The following is a 17574-nucleotide window of genomic DNA, read 5'->3' as shown; positions in this document are numbered from 1 at the left end:
CGCGTCTTTCACGTTGTCATTATGGGGTATCGATTGTAGAATATTGAGGAAAATAATGAATTTAATCTATCTATAATAAGGCTGTAGCATAACAAAAGGTGGAAAAAGTGAGGCGCTGTGAATACTTTCCGGAACCACTGTACACAATGCCTGTGAATCCATACAAACCAGCAATGTGACACGTGTTCACATTGCTGTAAAACCCCAAAATTAGTCAGGGGTCACATCATTAGTTTCAGAGGAGTTTGTTAGAACAAATATCTAAACAAACATCATCAAAATGACAATGAAGCTAAAAGATTTTTAACCATAACATTATTGCATTACTCAGGATTCCCTTAAATAGCATCACTTAAATACATGTATCTTGTGAAAAAAGTCTCTAGAATAGGTAAAATAAAGGCATGAGAGCATAGTTTGTACAGGAATGTACATTTGCTTATACACCCATGACTGCTAAGATCACTGAATTTTGGATGCACAAATGGCTTAGATTGCTGCAGGTCTATACAGCTTAAGAGTATAACATCCACGGCATGTATTGTTTATACTAAAAATGCAAATGGTTGCTTATGTTAGGTAACCTTCAGTAATTACTGTATGTTGGCAAACAAGTTGAGCTAGTTTTATGATTAAACTACTGTATATGTTTAGAATTTTGTGTTCTAATTCTTGATCTCACTTTCCAAATTACATTTTGTGTCAAAGTTGATGTGTTGGAAAAAAATCGGTAAGAAAAAAATCGGTGTGAATTTGTGAAGGGCCAAATTGTGGAGTAAAATATGTACAGTATGTGATTACAGTTACTGCACTGGGCCTTCAGAAGACATTCACATACACTATATGGGCAAATGTTTGAGGACACCTGACCTTAAGATTTGTATTTCTATTTGTTGGTACCTCAAATAATGAAGACTACAGCATGTGGCAGGGCTTTGTAAGAGAAAGATCTGCCACATGCTGTAGTCTTCATTATTTGAGGTACCAACAAATAGAAATACAAATCTTAAGGTCAGGTGTCCTCAAACATTTGCCCATATAGTGTATGTGCCTCAAACATTTGCCCATATAGTGACACAGCCTCATGGTTTAAGATCGAGGCTAAAAACACATTTATTTAGTCAAGCCTTTTATCAGCAGGTTTTTCTTAGATAAAGGAGCAGATCTGGAGGATCATGGGTGTAGTGTTCGGTGAACTTCGGTTTTTGTATGCTGTCGTCCCCTCACTCTCACGCCCTCACTTTTAGGTGTGTTGTTGGTGGTGTGGTGGAACATCTCTTATCCCAGAGATCCCTTATGTCTGTTACACCTTCTGGCTCTTCCTTTTAGTTATGCTGCCACAGAGAGTCTTACCAGAGTCCCCAACTGCACCGTGTGCTTAGCTTTTTTACAACAATAAGGATACCTAATTAGCAATATCTTTCTCTTCCCATTACCCCCTTCTCTCTCTCCATCTCTCTGTCGAGTTAAACATGCTCCTGAGGTATCAATGACCACTGTTCTTGCCCCCTCCTCTCCCCGGATCTGCCCACTCCATCCAGGCCTGCCTCTGGATGGTGTTCTCTTCGACTGAAGGTCACTCTGTGCAGCTTGGGATGGTTCACATCAACGGCCTGGTGATCCATGAAATTACAGAGTAACGCAAGAGCTTTGAGGATGGATTTGGACTGTACTTAATGTTAATACTCTGCTACACTGACTCAGGACTCGAGTTTGCATTTGATCACCATTACTGCACACCTCAACATCTCAACTCTAATAAACAGACATTCACTGCCACCCAGATGAGGATGGGTTCCTTCTTGAGTCTGGTTCCTCTCAAGTTTTCTTCCTTATGCCATCTCGGGGAGTTTTTTCTTGCAAGTCACCACCGGCTTGTTCATTAGGCACAAACTTACACTATAAAGAAATCTTGTTTATCCCTTCTTACCACTTTATCTGTGTAAAGCTGATTTGAGATAATGTCTACTGTTAATTAATTACAAATTAATTACAAAATGATCACAAAGGCTTAAATGTCTCATATTTATTAGAACCGCAGGTATAAAAATATCAGTATCACCAAAAGTAGAAATTTGCATTTGATTAGTTATACATACAAAAACACTTCATGATCGTAACCTAAATAACCTTTTTTTTTTATCCATAAAGGCACATTTGGCAAAGCTAATACAACAATTCATTTCAAAAATATATAAATGATACAATTTTTCTACATCTTGTGTTGTTCATTTCTACCAGTAGCTGAGTTGAGATACATAACATTTTACATGATGTAAATAAATGCATTAAATATATAAGTAAAAGGTGAACGAAGACAGAAGAAGCTACTGGCAGGAGAACGATAACTTAACACTCCTTAAAACACTATTAGCATAAAAATCAGATCAATAAAGCCTGGGGGTTAACGTTATGCTGATTGCATTGCTAAACATATTTAAATAAACCCAGTAATTAAATAAAAAAAACCCATGATCCATATAAACAACCCATAAATATGTGTGAATCTGTGGGAGCACTTTTACTATTACATATTTTTTTAAACAGTAACCGATATGTAAACCAAAGACAAGAATCTCAGGTAAGAATAATCATCTAAATACGCTCATTTGGCAAGTTAGCTTATTCATAAAAAAAATTCTTCTTTTTTGGAATCTGAAAAACAGAGATCCTAGAATCCCAAGCCCTTTTTTTGCACTCTTAGTTAAGGGAGACGAAGTTGGCAGGGAAGATACCCACCTGTCCTTTCAGCTCTCCCTCCCACCAATCATACTGCGAGTCGGTCTTTGTGATGACAGTGATTCGATCTCCCACAGCGAAGCTCAGATCACCAGGCTGCTGCCCAGTGAAGGCATGCATGGCCGAGACTACAAGAGCGCCACCAGATGCTTCGTCTGTAAACAGGGTTAAGATGAGGGAGAGGGGGAGGGAGGGAGAGAGGTGAGTAGAGGACAAGCAGAAAATGATTCATGAAATGACTGTTGACCAAACCCACATCCTATTAATTGATTAATTTGTACTTCTGTCAATATCTGTCTTACACATTCTGCATCCATCCCTTTCTCTCTAATTCATATATAATATATAATATATATAATAATATAATATATACATACTATATATTTTTTTCTAGTGTATATATTTTTTTCTAGTGTGTATATATTATATTATTATTCACCCTATTTTCAAACTTTATAGTTATACTTATATTTTTTATTTACTTTATTTTAATTTATTTTATTTTATTTTTATATTCTATTTTCATGTTTACATGTTGGACAATTTCAAAGAGCATTTCACTACATTTCATACTCTGTATGAATGTTTTAATTGACCTGAAACATTTAAAAATGGGGGGGGGGAAAATAAAAGGACCTGCCCTGACTTATAAAAGCATGTAAAAGCATGTTTTTATTTGATGTGCAGCAGCATGTTTGTCAAATTGAGGCGTAAATGAATGCACACTTATGCATATAAATATAACTTAATTCAAGTAAAGCATTTGACAAATCTGCTGCTGCACATCAAATAAAAACATGATTTTACATGTTTTGCGTGCTTTTTGCAGCACAGATAACCTGAAGTGAGATATAAATGAAGGAAAAATAAAGACTTTGTATATCAAGTCAGAATCTTGACAATCTGCATCGATTTTTACTTCGTAAAAAAAAAGTATTTATTTATTTTTTATTTTTAAACGTTTTAAGGTGTCTGCTATATAATGGGCTGCTATGATCCAACAGCACACTAGAGGGCAGTGTGGCATGACATTTACAGCCCTCTAAGGCAGTAGTAAAATGTAAAAAAGAAAAGTAAATAAGAAATTATATTTTTATAAATTGATGACAACTGGGTTTGAAATCAAAAGATGAATTCAAGACCGTCATTTTCTGATATTTACATCCAGATGTGTTAAACAGCTAGATCTAGAAGTAGGATCTATTGAGAAGATCTTTTAAACAAAAAAAGTCAATGTTTAAAATCTTGCATATGTAATATTCCAGATTCTGCACTTTATCTAGCCCACTATTTAAATGTAAGCAAATGTGTGGTATCCAGAATGCAGCTGCACAACTTGGTTTTAACCATCCAAAGTTCTCTCACACAACCTCTTTGCAATGCTCTGTACACTAAAACTGCCTGCATCCAATTTAATACACCAATGCTTGCCTACAAAGCAAAAAAATGGACCAGAACTCTATTACTTTCAACCAGTACTTCACTCCACACTGCACCATCCTCCCTCTGATCCTCCTGACATGTCCCCAACAAAGGTACAAGTAAGACATGCTTTAAGACTTGTTCTGGCACCTAGGAAGTGGAACGATCTTTTAAGTTTATGCCCAAACAGCTGAGCCACCAGCAGTGTTTATAAAAATGTCTAAAGACCTACATCTACCATAAGTCAGAACTCTGTCTGCCAAGGGTTTATAAAATTCTGATTTACTCCCCATTAATAAAAAGAAAAATGTCATTTTAATCATGCATATGGATGGCCAAATGTTTTACACCAAAATTTATATAAGCCAGGATTTTGAAGTGTTCTTGTGGAGATTTGTGGTCATTCAGCTATTAGGTTGTTAAGACAGCCATGTGCTAATGTAAGGTGAGGAGGCCTGGGGTGCAGTCAGCTATTTAAATCAATAGGGTTGAGGTAATAGTTTCATAGCAGACCACTCAAGATCCTCCACTTCAATCAAAGTAAACCATTTCTTCGTAGAGCTCTCTGGGACTGTTCACTGAGACTTGTCATGCTGGAAAAGGGTTTGGTCTCATAGTTCAAGTGAACAGAAAATTTTATTCTACTGCATCCTAAGACATCCGATACAATTGTGTGCCTCCAGCTTTGTGAAAGAACCACATATGGCTGAAAAGGAAGGTTCCCTAATACTTTTCTCCATATAGTGTGTTATTGTTTTGAATAAAAAAAAAACAGCTCATTCACAGAGACACACATAATCAAAGTCTAATAATTTAACAAATTTTTTTTTTCTTTGAAATATTTCCACCACTTTTTCTTCTTCTTCCGGCTGCCTACCTGTCTCCATACCCCCCTGTCCTCTACATCTTCCTCTTTCAAACCAACTATCTGCATGTCTTCTTTCACCACATCCATAAACCTCCTTTTTGGCCTTTCTCTTTTTCTCTTTCCTGGTGGCTCCATCCTCAGCATTCTCCTACCGATAAACCCCATGTCCCTCCTCCGCACATGTCCAAACCATCTCAATCTCGCCTCCCTCACCTTGTCTTCAAAACATCCTACATGCGCTGTCTCTCTAATAAACTCATTTCTAATCCTGTCCATCACCGTCACTCCCTAACGAAAACCTCACCATCTTCAGCTCTGCTCCCTCCAGCTCCATCTCCTGTCTTTTACTCAGTGGCACTGTCTCTAAAATATTCCAACATCGCAGGTCTCAAGACAGTCCTACACACTTTCACCTTTCACTCTTGCAGATAACCTACTATCACAAATCACTCCTGCTATCACTCTTCTCCACCCACTCCACCCTGCCTGCACTCTTTTCTTCACTTCTCTAACACACTCTATATTACTTTGCACTGTTGACCCCAGGTATCTGAACTCCTCCACCTTCTCCACCTCTTCTCCCTGCAACCACACCACTTTACTGCCCTCCCTCTCATTTACAAACATGTACTCTGTCTTACTCCTATTGACTTTCATTCCCCTTCTCTCCAGCACATACCTCCACCTCTCCAGGCTCTTCTCAACCTATTTCCTACTCTCACCACAAAATCATCCGCAAACATCACCTGTCTGACCTCGTCCATCAACCTGTCCATCACCACTGCAAACAGGAACTGGCTCTGAGCCGATTCTTGATGCAGTCCAACCTCCAAGTTGAACCAGTCTGTCGTTCCTACTGCACACTTCACTGCTGTCACACTGTCCTCATACATGTCCTGCACCACCCTCACATACTTCTCTGACACACCTGACTTCCTCATACAATACCACAACTTCTCTCTCGGCACTCTGTTGTATGCTTTCTCTAAATCCACACAATGCAACTCCTTCTGACCTTCTCTATACTTCTCCATCAACATTCTCAAAGCAAATAATGTGTCTGTGGTGCTCTTCCTCGGCATGAAACCATACTGTTGCTAACAGATGGTCAACCTCTTCTCTAAGCATGGCTTCCACTACTCTTTCCCATGACTTCATGGTGTGACTAATCAACTCAATTTCCCTGTATTTACTGCAGATCTGTACATCTCCCTTCATCTTAAAGATCGGTACCAGATAACTGCTCCATTGATCAGGCATCTTCTCACCTTCCTAAACCCTGCTAAACAATCTTGTTAAAAACTCCACTGCCATCTCTCCTAAACATCTGGTCCAACCGACTTTCCACTCTTCATCCTCCTAATTGCTGCTCTCACTTCCTCCTTACTAATCCTATCCACTTCCTGCTTCACCATCCCCACACCATCCAACCTTCTCTCTCTCTCATTTTTCTTGTTCATCAGCTGCTGAAAATACTCCATCCATCTTCTTAACACACTCTCCTCACTAGTCAACACATTTCCATCTTCATTCTTCATTGCTCTTACTTGCAGCACATCCTTCCCAGCTCGGTCCCTCTGCCTGGCCAATCGGTACAAATCCTTTTCACCTTCCTTAGTGTCCCACTTCTCATACAGCTCCTCATATGCCTTTTCCTTGGCCTTCGCCACATCCCTCTTTACCTGCTGCCGCATCTCCTTGTTTACTTATCACTCTGTAAATCCCAATTCTGTTTTGCCAACCTCTTTCTCCTTACGCTGTCCTGCACTTCCTCATTCCACCATCACGTCTTCCTTTCTATTTCCAGATGTTACACCAAGTACCTTTCTAGGTTTCTCCCTTATCACTTCTGCAGTAGCTGCCCAATCATCCTGCACCTCTTCACCACCACCGAGCCCCTGCCTGACCCCTTTCCTGAATCTCACACTACAGTCTTTCTCTTTCAGTTTCCACTATCTTAATCTTCTCTCAGTCCTCACTCTTCTCCTCTTCTTCTTCACCTCCAAAACCATCCTACAGACCACCATCCGATAATGTTTAGCTGCACTGTTCACTGCCAACACCATACAGTCTCCAATATCTTTCAGGTTGCATCTCCTACATAGAACATAGTCCACATGTGTGCACCTTCCTCCACTCTTATACGTAACCCTATGATCCTCCTTCTTCTTAAAATAAGTGTTCACCACTGCCTTTCCATCCTTTTAGCAAAATCTTCCACCATCTGCCCTTGCACATTCCTCTCCTTAAAGACATACCTACCCATCACCTCCTCATCACCTCTGTTCCCTTTACCTACATGCCCATTAAAATCTGCCACAATCAGCAATCTTTTATTCCTAGTTACACCTTCTATCACTTCATCTAACTCACTCCAGAATTTTTCCTTCTCCTCCATCTCACAACCCACTTGTGGAGCATAAGCACTGATGACATTTATCATCACCCCTTCAACTTCCAGCTTCACAGTCATCACCCTATCAGAAACTCTCTTCACCTCCACTACACTCTTACTGTACTCTTCCTTCAGAATCACCCCTACAGCAATTCTCTTTCCATCTACACCATGATAGAACAGTTTAAACCACCAAAAATGTTCCTGGCCTTACTCCCTTTCCACTTGGTCTCCTGAACACACCACATATCTACCTTTCTCTTCTCCATCATATCAGCTCCCTCTCTCCCTTTACCAATCATAGTACCAACATTTAAAGTACCAACCCAAACCTCCACCCTCCTACACTTCTCCTTTTCCTGCCATCTCTGTAGTCATCTTCCTCTTCTCCTTCTCCTTCTTTGGCCAACAGTAGCCCAATTTCCACCAATACCTGGTTGGCTAACGATACCTGTGGTGGTCGTTGGTAACCCGGGCCTCGACCGATCCGGATATTTGATTTGTCACGTTTTACGCTGGATGCCCTTCCTAAAGCAACCCTTATCATTTATCCAGGCTTGGGACTAGCAGTAAGAGTGCACTGGCTTGTGCAACCATAATGGCTGGGTTGAAATATTTACACCACAAAAACCCCAAAAAGACAAACTATTAAAGGTCCTTCATTTTGTCCCATGTAGATGTTTATTTTAAGCAATATCAGAAACTAATGCTTGTGTCAATTTTGCCAACATTAGTTTATAAAAAAAAAAATAATAAAATTGCTGGCAAATTGTTAAAAAATAAGAAACTTCAAACTCGGAGCCGGTATTTAGGAAAAATTAATTGCTTGACATCAGGTTGGAAGATCGCACTCATTAGTAGCAGAGAGGATAAGAGTGGAACAAGTGGGCAAAAAAAGCAGGACACTAGACACAAGGTACAGTAACATCCAGTTTCTCACTAGTTGCTGACACATGTACTGAAATCCCCTGACTTCTAATCCCTCTGGCAATCCAAACCCAAGACATCCTGGTTTTATTTCTTGGTTTGCTATTTTTAACTAACAAAAAATATTATAAACACCTCTAAACGCTTAGAAAATAACCGTCTAATCGAGACGTCAAAACCTTTAACCACAAGTGCAAGACACAACAAGCCACAAATTCTGAAAGCAAAATAATCTTGATTTTTTTTTCCCCCATCTGTCAGGTTGGAGTGTTTTGGCAGAGCGGTGACATTCGAGTTCTGCAGCTTTCTGCTTGCACATGCAAAAAAATCCAAAAAGTGACAGCTCATGAAAAGAAAGGTTGTTAAGATATATCTCATGTCTACACCAATGAGTCTGATTGGAATTAACTAAAGCTAAGAGCAATCACACAACAGTAGCATGTTTTTTTAAACAACCACACATGCCAATCTGGGGCATTCAGTGGTCCAGGAGAAGCATGAGTGTTACAAATGAAAGATTTGAGCAGAGGCCACAAACATCTCTGGTAATTAAAAAAAAAACCGCAGGAAAACAAATAAAAAGCACCAACACTCCATAAAGGTGTTGTGTTTAAATAAACTATTAAACAGTTGTCTCCATTTTTAAATGAATTAAATGTAGAATGTAGCATATGCATTACACAATCCTGATAGAATGATCAAATGATATAAATATACAGGATATACATCATATATTTATATTACAGGGTCAATCTTTTTTAACCACACTGAATATACTGTAAGTGTTGAAAGTAAGTTTCTGTACACGAAACACAGATCACGATGACGCAACAACTAAAGGAAGAACAATGCAACATCCTATGTGCTGCATATCAAAATAAAGTAATTGCTGACCACTTTTTGGATTCAAATAATCAGAAAACATGACACCCAGATCACCTAATTCCAAACATTAATGCGCTTTCATACTCCGAGTCCTCGGTCATTCCCACCAGGCCTGAGTCATTGTCCAGAAGAAGTCTTCTGCACACGTAAAAGGTGTGGGCATTACGGTTTTGTGGCATGCTCTTCTCAATAAGCCTAACTAATTGTGTCTGAATCAGAGATCAAAATAACACACGAATTAACTACAATTAGATCTAAAGCAATTAAGAAAGTAAAGAGGGGGGAAATGACTGAGACAAGTAAATTGTTCTAAGAATAACAAAGGATCGAGGCTGACATTAGAACAAGAGCTGGATAAAATACACCTAATCATTTGCTCATTCATTCACAACATGGTCTAAAGCGAATGAATGACGACCAACAAGGAGAAACCTATCCGAGGAAAACAGCTGTTTTAAGTAACAACACTGTGCTTACATACTGCTCCAGTAAAATTATGCCTCTATTAAAAATACACAAAGTATTTGTTTTTGAATGTACACTATATCATCATCATCTTTCGGCTGCTCCCTTTAGGGGTTCGCCACAGCGGATCATCCGTCTCCATACTACTCTGTCACTACTCTGTAACTCATGTGCCTCTTTTAAACCAACTACAGTACCTGCATGTCTTCCTTCACCACATCCATAAACCTCCTCCTTGGCCTTTCTCTTTTCCTCCTGCCTGGAAAAAACGTCCTACATGTGCGGTCCCTCTAATAAACTAATTTTTAATGCTGTCTATCCTCATCACTTCCAATGAAAATCTTAACATCTTCAACTTGGCCACTTCCAGCTGCACCTCCCGTCTTTTACTTAATATCAAGGCAGCCTGGCTTCCACTACTCTTTCCTAAAACTTCATGGAGTGACTGATCACCTTTATTCCCCTGCAGTTAATGCAGGTCTGCACATCTCCCCTGTTTATATAAAAAAAAAAAAAAAAAAACCCTCCTCACTCCTCAGACATCTTCGCACCTTCCAGAATCTGGTTAAACAATCTTGTTAAAAACTCCACCTCCATCTCTCCTAAACATCTCCATGCTTCTACCGGTATGTCCTCTGGCTCAACTAACTTTCCAATCTTCATCCTCTTAATCGCTGCTCTCACTTCCTCCTGACTAGTCCTATGCACTTCCTGCTTCACCATCTCCACATCATCCAACCTTCTCTCTCTTATTTTCCTCATTCATCAGCTGCTCAAAATACTCCCTCCATCTTCTTTATACACTCTCCTAACTAGTCAACACATTTCCATTTCTTTTATTGCTCTAACTTGCATTACATCCTTTCCAGCTCTGTCCCTCTGCGTGGCCAATCCTTTTCTCCTTCCTTAGTGTCCAACTTCTCATACAGCTTCTCACATGCCTTTTCCTCGGCTTTCGCCACATCCCTCTTTACCTATTGCCGCATCTCCTTGTACTCCTGCTTATTTTTTTATCACTCGGTCGATCCCAATTCTGTTTTGCCAACCTCTTTCTCCTTATGCTGTCCTGCACTTCCTTATTTCACCATCACGTCTCTTTGTCTTCCTTTCTATTTCCAGATGTCATACCAAGTGCCTTTCTAGCTGTCTCTGGTATCACTTCTGCAGTAGTTGCCCAATCATCCAGCACCTCTTCACCACCACTGAGCCCCCGTCTGACCTCTTCCCTGAATCTCACGACACAGTCTTCCTCCTTCAGTTTCCACCACCTAATACTTCTTTCAGTCCTTCAGTCCTCTCCTCCTCTTCTTCTTCACCTCCAAAACCATCCTACAGACCACCATCCAATGCGGTCTAGCTCCACTGTCCCCTGCCAACAGCATACAGTCTCCAATATCTTTCAGGTTGCATCTCCTGCATAAAATATAATCGACCTATGTACACTTTCCTCCACTCTTATACGTCACCCTATGCTCCTCCTTCTTCTTCAGATATGTATTTACCACTGCCATTTTCATTCCTTATCAAATCTTCCACATTCCTCTCCTTAAAACCATACCTACCCATCACCTCCTCATCCTCTCTGTTCCCTTTACCTACATGCCCCAATCACCAATCTTTCATTCCTAGGTACCCTTCTACCACTTCGTCTAACTCACTCCAGAATTTTTCCTTTTCCTCCATCACACAACCCACTTGTGGATCATAAGCAGTGGTGACATTTATCATCATCCCTTCAACTTCCAGCTTCACGTTCATCATTCTATTAGAAACTCTCTTCACTTCCACTACACTCTTACTGTACTCTTCCTTCAGAATCACCCCTACACCATTTCTCTTTTCATCCACACCATGATAGAACAGTTTAAACCCACCTCTAATGTTCCTGGCCTTACTCCCTTCCACTTGGTCTCCTGAACACACAACATATCTACCTTTCTCCGCTCCATCATATCAGCCTTCTCTCTCCCTTTACTAGTCATAGTACCAACATTTAAAGTACAACTTCTAACCTCCAGTCTAATTTGCGGCATTTAGAAGACTAGTGGTCTGACACTGACACGCTCCTCCATTTCTCTTTTCCCTGCTGTCTCTGTAGATGTCTTCTCCCTCTTGCTTCAGTTCTCAAGCATCGTCATGGAATGAGTCAGTGACCATTTGAAAGAGGAGTTATCTAAGTTGATTGTAAGTATAATACTTGTGACTTGGCTGGAGTTTTGTTTTACTTTTCCCTAATAAAATATTGTGTAATGAAATTGGTTCATTCTTTTTTAATAACTCTGTATATAGACACCTGACCAGCTTTATGTGCTTTTTAAACATCCCATTCCACATTTATTCCCCATTTGCTGCTATAATAACCTCCACTCTTCTGGGAAGATGGTCCACTAAATTTTGGATTTATATTCAACCACAAGGGCGTTAGTAAGGTAAGGTCAGGTACTGATGTGGGGTGAGGAGGTCTGGGGTCTAGTCAGTGTTCCAATTCTTTCCAAATGTGCTCACTACGGTTGAGGTCAGAGCTCTATAACAGGCCACACAAGACCTTCCACTCCAACCCATGTAAACCATATCTTTGTGTGAGCTTGCTTTATGCACAGGGGCATGCTGAAACAGGTCTGGGTCTCTTAAAGGGGAAATTAAAGAAGAAAAATTCAGCACTACCGCATCCAAAGACTCCTAATACAAATGTGCCTCCAACAGTTTTGTGTACTTATCAAAAATAAATGCTGATCTATGATAATATTAATCATTACTGCAATTCAATGTTCCAACCTTCTGCCCATCAAAATCTTTAAAGGACAGTTTTGGATTGTTGCAAACACGCAATTTATGACATAGCATCAACCAAATAGCAACAAACCGAATCCTTTTCTGAAATGTAACAAGAGTTTTAAAATTATTTTAGTAAACATTAAGTAAAGTAAAAGTTTCCCATAATGAAAATATGCTAATAATGTACAGAAAATTTAAAACTTCACTTAAGTACAATAACAAAGTATAACGAATACTTTCAAATAACAAAGTAAACTAACTAATTGATAATCAAATAAATTAAAAGAAAGTTATATACTGCGTACTATCCAGCACTAATTAAAACATTGTCAGTGAACAGTGAATATAATACTGCAGCCTTTCAGTGTGCCAATTCTGTGGTTAAGGTTAGTAATATCTCATGACAAATAAGTAAAATTAATTCCCAAAATAATAATTTAGCCAGTTTTCCAGGGTACAATTTTCTACTTAATTCTGATTGTATTAGTCCGGATCACTCTAATTGAGAACACACTGGAAATGCTAATGATATTCACTGTAAATCTCTAATAATCTATACTCAGCTCTTTCTATTAATAAGCCAAGTGGTGAGATGTTGTATAAAATGACACTATATGCAGTATGGTGCTATGATAATGTCTTTAAATATATCTAGAAATATACATATAACCCAAGCTGTTTTAGATAATGTAATATCTGCATGGAATTTGACTTTTAGGATTGCTTCAGGCACTGCTCCTGGCCATGTTCCTTCTGGGTCAGTGGCCAAGATGTTGGACTTCTAAACAGAAGGTTGCAAATTCAATTCACAGCATTGTCAAGGTAACACTGCTGATCATTTGTATAAAAAATATAAAGTCGATCTGTATAAGGGTCATTGCCAAATGCCATAAAATACAAAATCTGTACAATACACATATTCGTTTATGTATGGGTTCAAATTAGTGGATCTAATCCACAGATCAGTATGTTTTTTTTGTAAGGTGATAGGACCCTTTACAAGGCAATGCATCCACACCATTGCTAGTATTGTTTCATTTTGTTTTATATTGTTTACACATTGCTCCACAGTTCTATTTCTGTAAAAAATATTACTGGTTCTGCGACAAGAAAGCAAAAGCCTAAAATGAAGGTTGCAACCTTATCAAGATAATAAAAGCAGTAAGAATACACCACAAAGCATAGTGCACTTGTTTTCTACAGTAGGTCTGCTTTCCATTTAGGCAACATGTCAGCAGTTAAATATTGTGACATTGGTGTTAATGTGGCAGCATGCTGTCACTGTCTCAGCCCTTCACTCACAGACAGCAATCAGCTATTGGCCGGCAATCTGTGTAATTTTCCCCTGCGTTAATGATACTGTCATCTCGCTGTGGGAAAGAATGCAGACAACTGCTGACATGACAAACAGCATGGAGAAGAGATGGGAAAGCAGCCAGGGCCTGGCTCATCCCCTCAGTTTTAATCCTGAAGTTAGTTGAGTGAAGTCTCTTAAAAACTAGCTCAGACAGGGTTGCTTCACATGTGCTTTCTTATTTAATCCTGTAATTAAAACTGTAAACATAGGGCTTTTATAGCCTATTAAAAACAAATGCATGTATATAACCAGCACAAATCATTCAATGTACCATGATAGGGATGACTCAGGAAATGCTTAATTACTGCTTTTCAATAGAATTTATGTGTTTTTACAGATTTGTGGAATGCTCCTCATCAATAATAAAGCTGTTAGTATTTAAATACAAAAGTATTCAACCATCTAGCTTTCATTACACTGCAGTCTTTGCCAGATGTCTTGTATGATTAGGTAGAAGGAATACCTGTTTCCATGTAGTTAAAGAACACAAAAATAAAGTCCAAAACATTGAAACAATGCATCAGTAATTACACACTATTCACGGACACTAACTTGTCTACATTTAAATTTTCCTGCAGGATATCTTTCATCATATACCAAATCTTTCGGACTATAAGCCGCTACTTTTTTCCCACGTTTTGAGCCCCGCGGCTTAAACAACGAAGCGGCTAATTTATGGATTTTTCCTGGGTTTTTCCCGATTTCACAAACTTCAAGCCAAAAACTGAACCCCATAACATTAGACCAATGAAATTTCCGAACAGGAACGAAAAAACGCACCTCACCTGCGTTCTGAGCTGCACGGCTTCAGGAGAAAAACTTCCACCAGTGTTGATTTTTAAGCGCACAACAATGCCAAAAGATAAACAGTAGAAATAGTTGTGAAAGGAAGGAGGAAGACAGTGAACAATGACTTTCTTGGTAGGCTACTGTTTAGATACAAGCCGTTGTAACGCGAGTCTGGGTCATGGGATACTCACTAACTCCAGTTGCAACAGAAATCATATAAGCACAGATTTCCGAAACTCGTCCTTTTTTATTTTTCTTGGCAACAGCGTTACGGGTTAGTCAAAGAAACTTAAAAATGAGCATCAGAAAATAATAAGGACATATTCCTCGGTCTTGCACACATGCAGTAATACCAGAAATGCGGCAGCAGCCTATTCCCAAAATACCGCTCTGCTCTTAAAGGAGCCACAACATATTTCACCCATTACACCATGTAACAGGTTTATGTTCAAAATAAAAATCTTTGTCAAATTCAGTGGGTGCGGTTTATATATGGGTGTGCTTAATATTCCGGAAATTACGGTATAATTAATACACAAATATTACATTTTATTTATTTTCATTAGATTAAGAGATTTCCTACATTTTGTTTTCAGTATCTATAATATTTTAGTATCATCTTAGACCACTCAAAATAGCCTGTTATTTATAATATAAACACAAAAACATTAGTAATACCTCAGGAAAAATTAATGTTAAGAATTATCGCCATTGTTGGTAAAAACAAAGTGGTTATTATAAATAATTCTGCACCTCAAACTTTGCCTAGTTATGTAGAATCATTTTCTAGGCTGAGGAACAGTTTAATAATTTTAGCAAATTACATTATATTCTGAGCTTACCTGAGCTTTCTGGCCCCCAGCTAGAAATACTAGGATACAGCGTTGGCCTGGTTTCTGTAAAAGAAGCTATGGAGAAAGATTCAAATTATTAGAGCTATTTAAATAAAATGCTAAAATCACAAACAAATCAGTTCGTGCTTCATGATCTAATGATTAAACCAGAAGTTGCTGGAGTGATGGCGGTTTTAGTAGTTTTACTCCTGTTTAAGGCTCTTACCTTCAGCCCTTGAAGAGAAGGAGGAAGCTGATCTCTGGGCTGGGGGTGCTGGTCTACTTGGGGCTATACTCTGTAAGAATAAAGGCACCACTAAGGGGTATGTATACTGTATGTTCTATAAAAATCTACATTTAAAGTTAACATGATTTATCCTGGTTTAATTTTTTTACTTAAAAAAAATCCTGAAATATTAACAGTAGGGTGGGTTCTTTTTTTTTTTTTTTTATATATCCACTGTACCCTTAATGTTTTTTTGTAGAATTCTACAACACAATGCATTTCAGATATTTGATTAAGAATTAAGGATACTTTTAGCATTCAAACAACCTGAACAGGAAACATGGTTTTGACAGGAACACTGACCTTCTTATTAGGATTCATATACTTGCTCTGCCAATCATTAGTGTATTTTTCAGTATAGGCCTCCAAAATAGTATACAGGTCATAGGCTTCTGGAGGTGGCTCCACGTCGCCATTGAGAATGGCAGATGCACGAATATCTTGGCCATAGAACCTTTCGGAAAAAGGGACCATTTTGCCAAAGGAACATAAACAGTGCACAGTAGAATGTAAAATAAACACAAATTATTGATAGTAACAGATAAACAGGACACACTTTCTGTTAGTCTCTTTGCGTTCCATTATGTAGGAGCCAACAAGGGAAACTCCAGCGTAGAGACCACGTGACTTGCAGTAGGAGAAGACGGCTGCCGTGCTGCGGAATGCCACGTCCGCCTCCAAATTCCTGTTAAAGACGTTTAGTCAGATGAGTTTGTCTGTATGCATGCACTGCATGAACCATATTAAAAACAACACACGCACACTATTCTCACCTAATGATTTGCTGTGACCAATGCAGTTCAGTGTTTGAGACTATTATGAACATTTTCTTTTACATTCATTTATATTTCAAATGGCAACAATAATATTAGAAAACAATAGGTACATAAAAAGCATGGTTTCATTTACATCATTTTAAAGAACAAAAAAAATCTAAATTTTCCATGCACAGACAAACTCTGGATTTAATAAAGAATTGAATTAAACTACAGTTTTTTTTTTTATGTAAAATGCTACCTCTCACTATATGTAATTCTAACTAAAATGAAAATAATTGTACCTGCTGTGCTTGCTCATGCTTGCTTAAAGCATGACTCACTGTACATTGATAGGAATTTGTCTCATGAGGCATTTATTCGAAAATCAACGCAACATAACCAAAAATTATATAATAATTTGTGCTTTTTGAACATCTCATTCGACATTCAGCCCTACTCACTGTTACAATAACCTGGAGGTTGATCAAAATATGCTATAATGCAAACGTGTCGCTAAAGAAAAATACCTGTTGCAGGGAAGTCCCACAGATTAGCCAAAGTTTTCATATGTAGGCGGTAGGTAATGCTATTTATCAGTCAACAAGATTCAGTGACAGGAAAACCATTGTACTAGATTCTACCATCTACTTTTGCATTTATAGTAATAAATCATTCACAATCCAAAAATATGAAAAAACTAACACCACACAGACCAAGAGTCATAAAGAAAATGATTAAGTTACTGCTGCTAAAGGTGGTTTTGCATATGAGTGCTTGAATCATAAGGGTCAATGTACTGTACTTAGTTTTTTTCACACATCTCCATTTGGGGTTAATATTTTTATTAAATAATAATAATAATAATAATAATAATAAATAACAGGGTATGTCAATATGTCTAGTGGTGTTGTTCATCTAAAGCTGTATTTACCAAATCTTAGGACCTGATGAAGACCAGTTGATTTCTATTAGGCCCTAATACAATTAAAAAATGTATATTATTATTTTTACCTTTAAAATAAACTTAGAATTCATTGTTATCCAAGTACAGTACATTGTTAACTAGTCTTCTTCT

The 17574-nt window shown here is 38.3% G+C and overlaps 1 protein-coding gene across 1 annotated transcript in view; it reads right to left on the bottom strand.

Annotated features, from left to right (window-relative positions):
- Positions 1-2011: 2011 nt before the first annotated feature.
- sh3yl1 (SH3 and SYLF domain containing 1) overlaps positions 2012-17574 on the bottom strand; it is a 35790-nt gene continuing 20227 nt past the window's right edge. Inside the window, exons 6-10 of the mRNA XM_046856530.1 lie at positions 16298-16426; positions 16045-16195; positions 15682-15751; positions 15465-15530; positions 2012-2894 (exon numbers count right to left, since the gene is read on the bottom strand). Coding sequence (XP_046712486.1) covers positions 2701-2894; positions 15465-15530; positions 15682-15751; positions 16045-16195; positions 16298-16426 — 610 coding nt within the window. The 3' untranslated portion in view covers positions 2012-2700. The remainder of the gene's footprint in view (positions 2895-15464; positions 15531-15681; positions 15752-16044; positions 16196-16297; positions 16427-17574) is intronic.

This window comes from Silurus meridionalis, chromosome 8 (assembly GCF_014805685.1).
Source record: "Silurus meridionalis isolate SWU-2019-XX chromosome 8, ASM1480568v1, whole genome shotgun sequence".
Taxonomy (NCBI): Eukaryota; Metazoa; Chordata; class Actinopteri; order Siluriformes; family Siluridae; genus Silurus; species Silurus meridionalis.
Note: the sequence above shows the minus strand (reverse complement) of the source record. Positions and strands in the feature narration are given on the sequence as shown.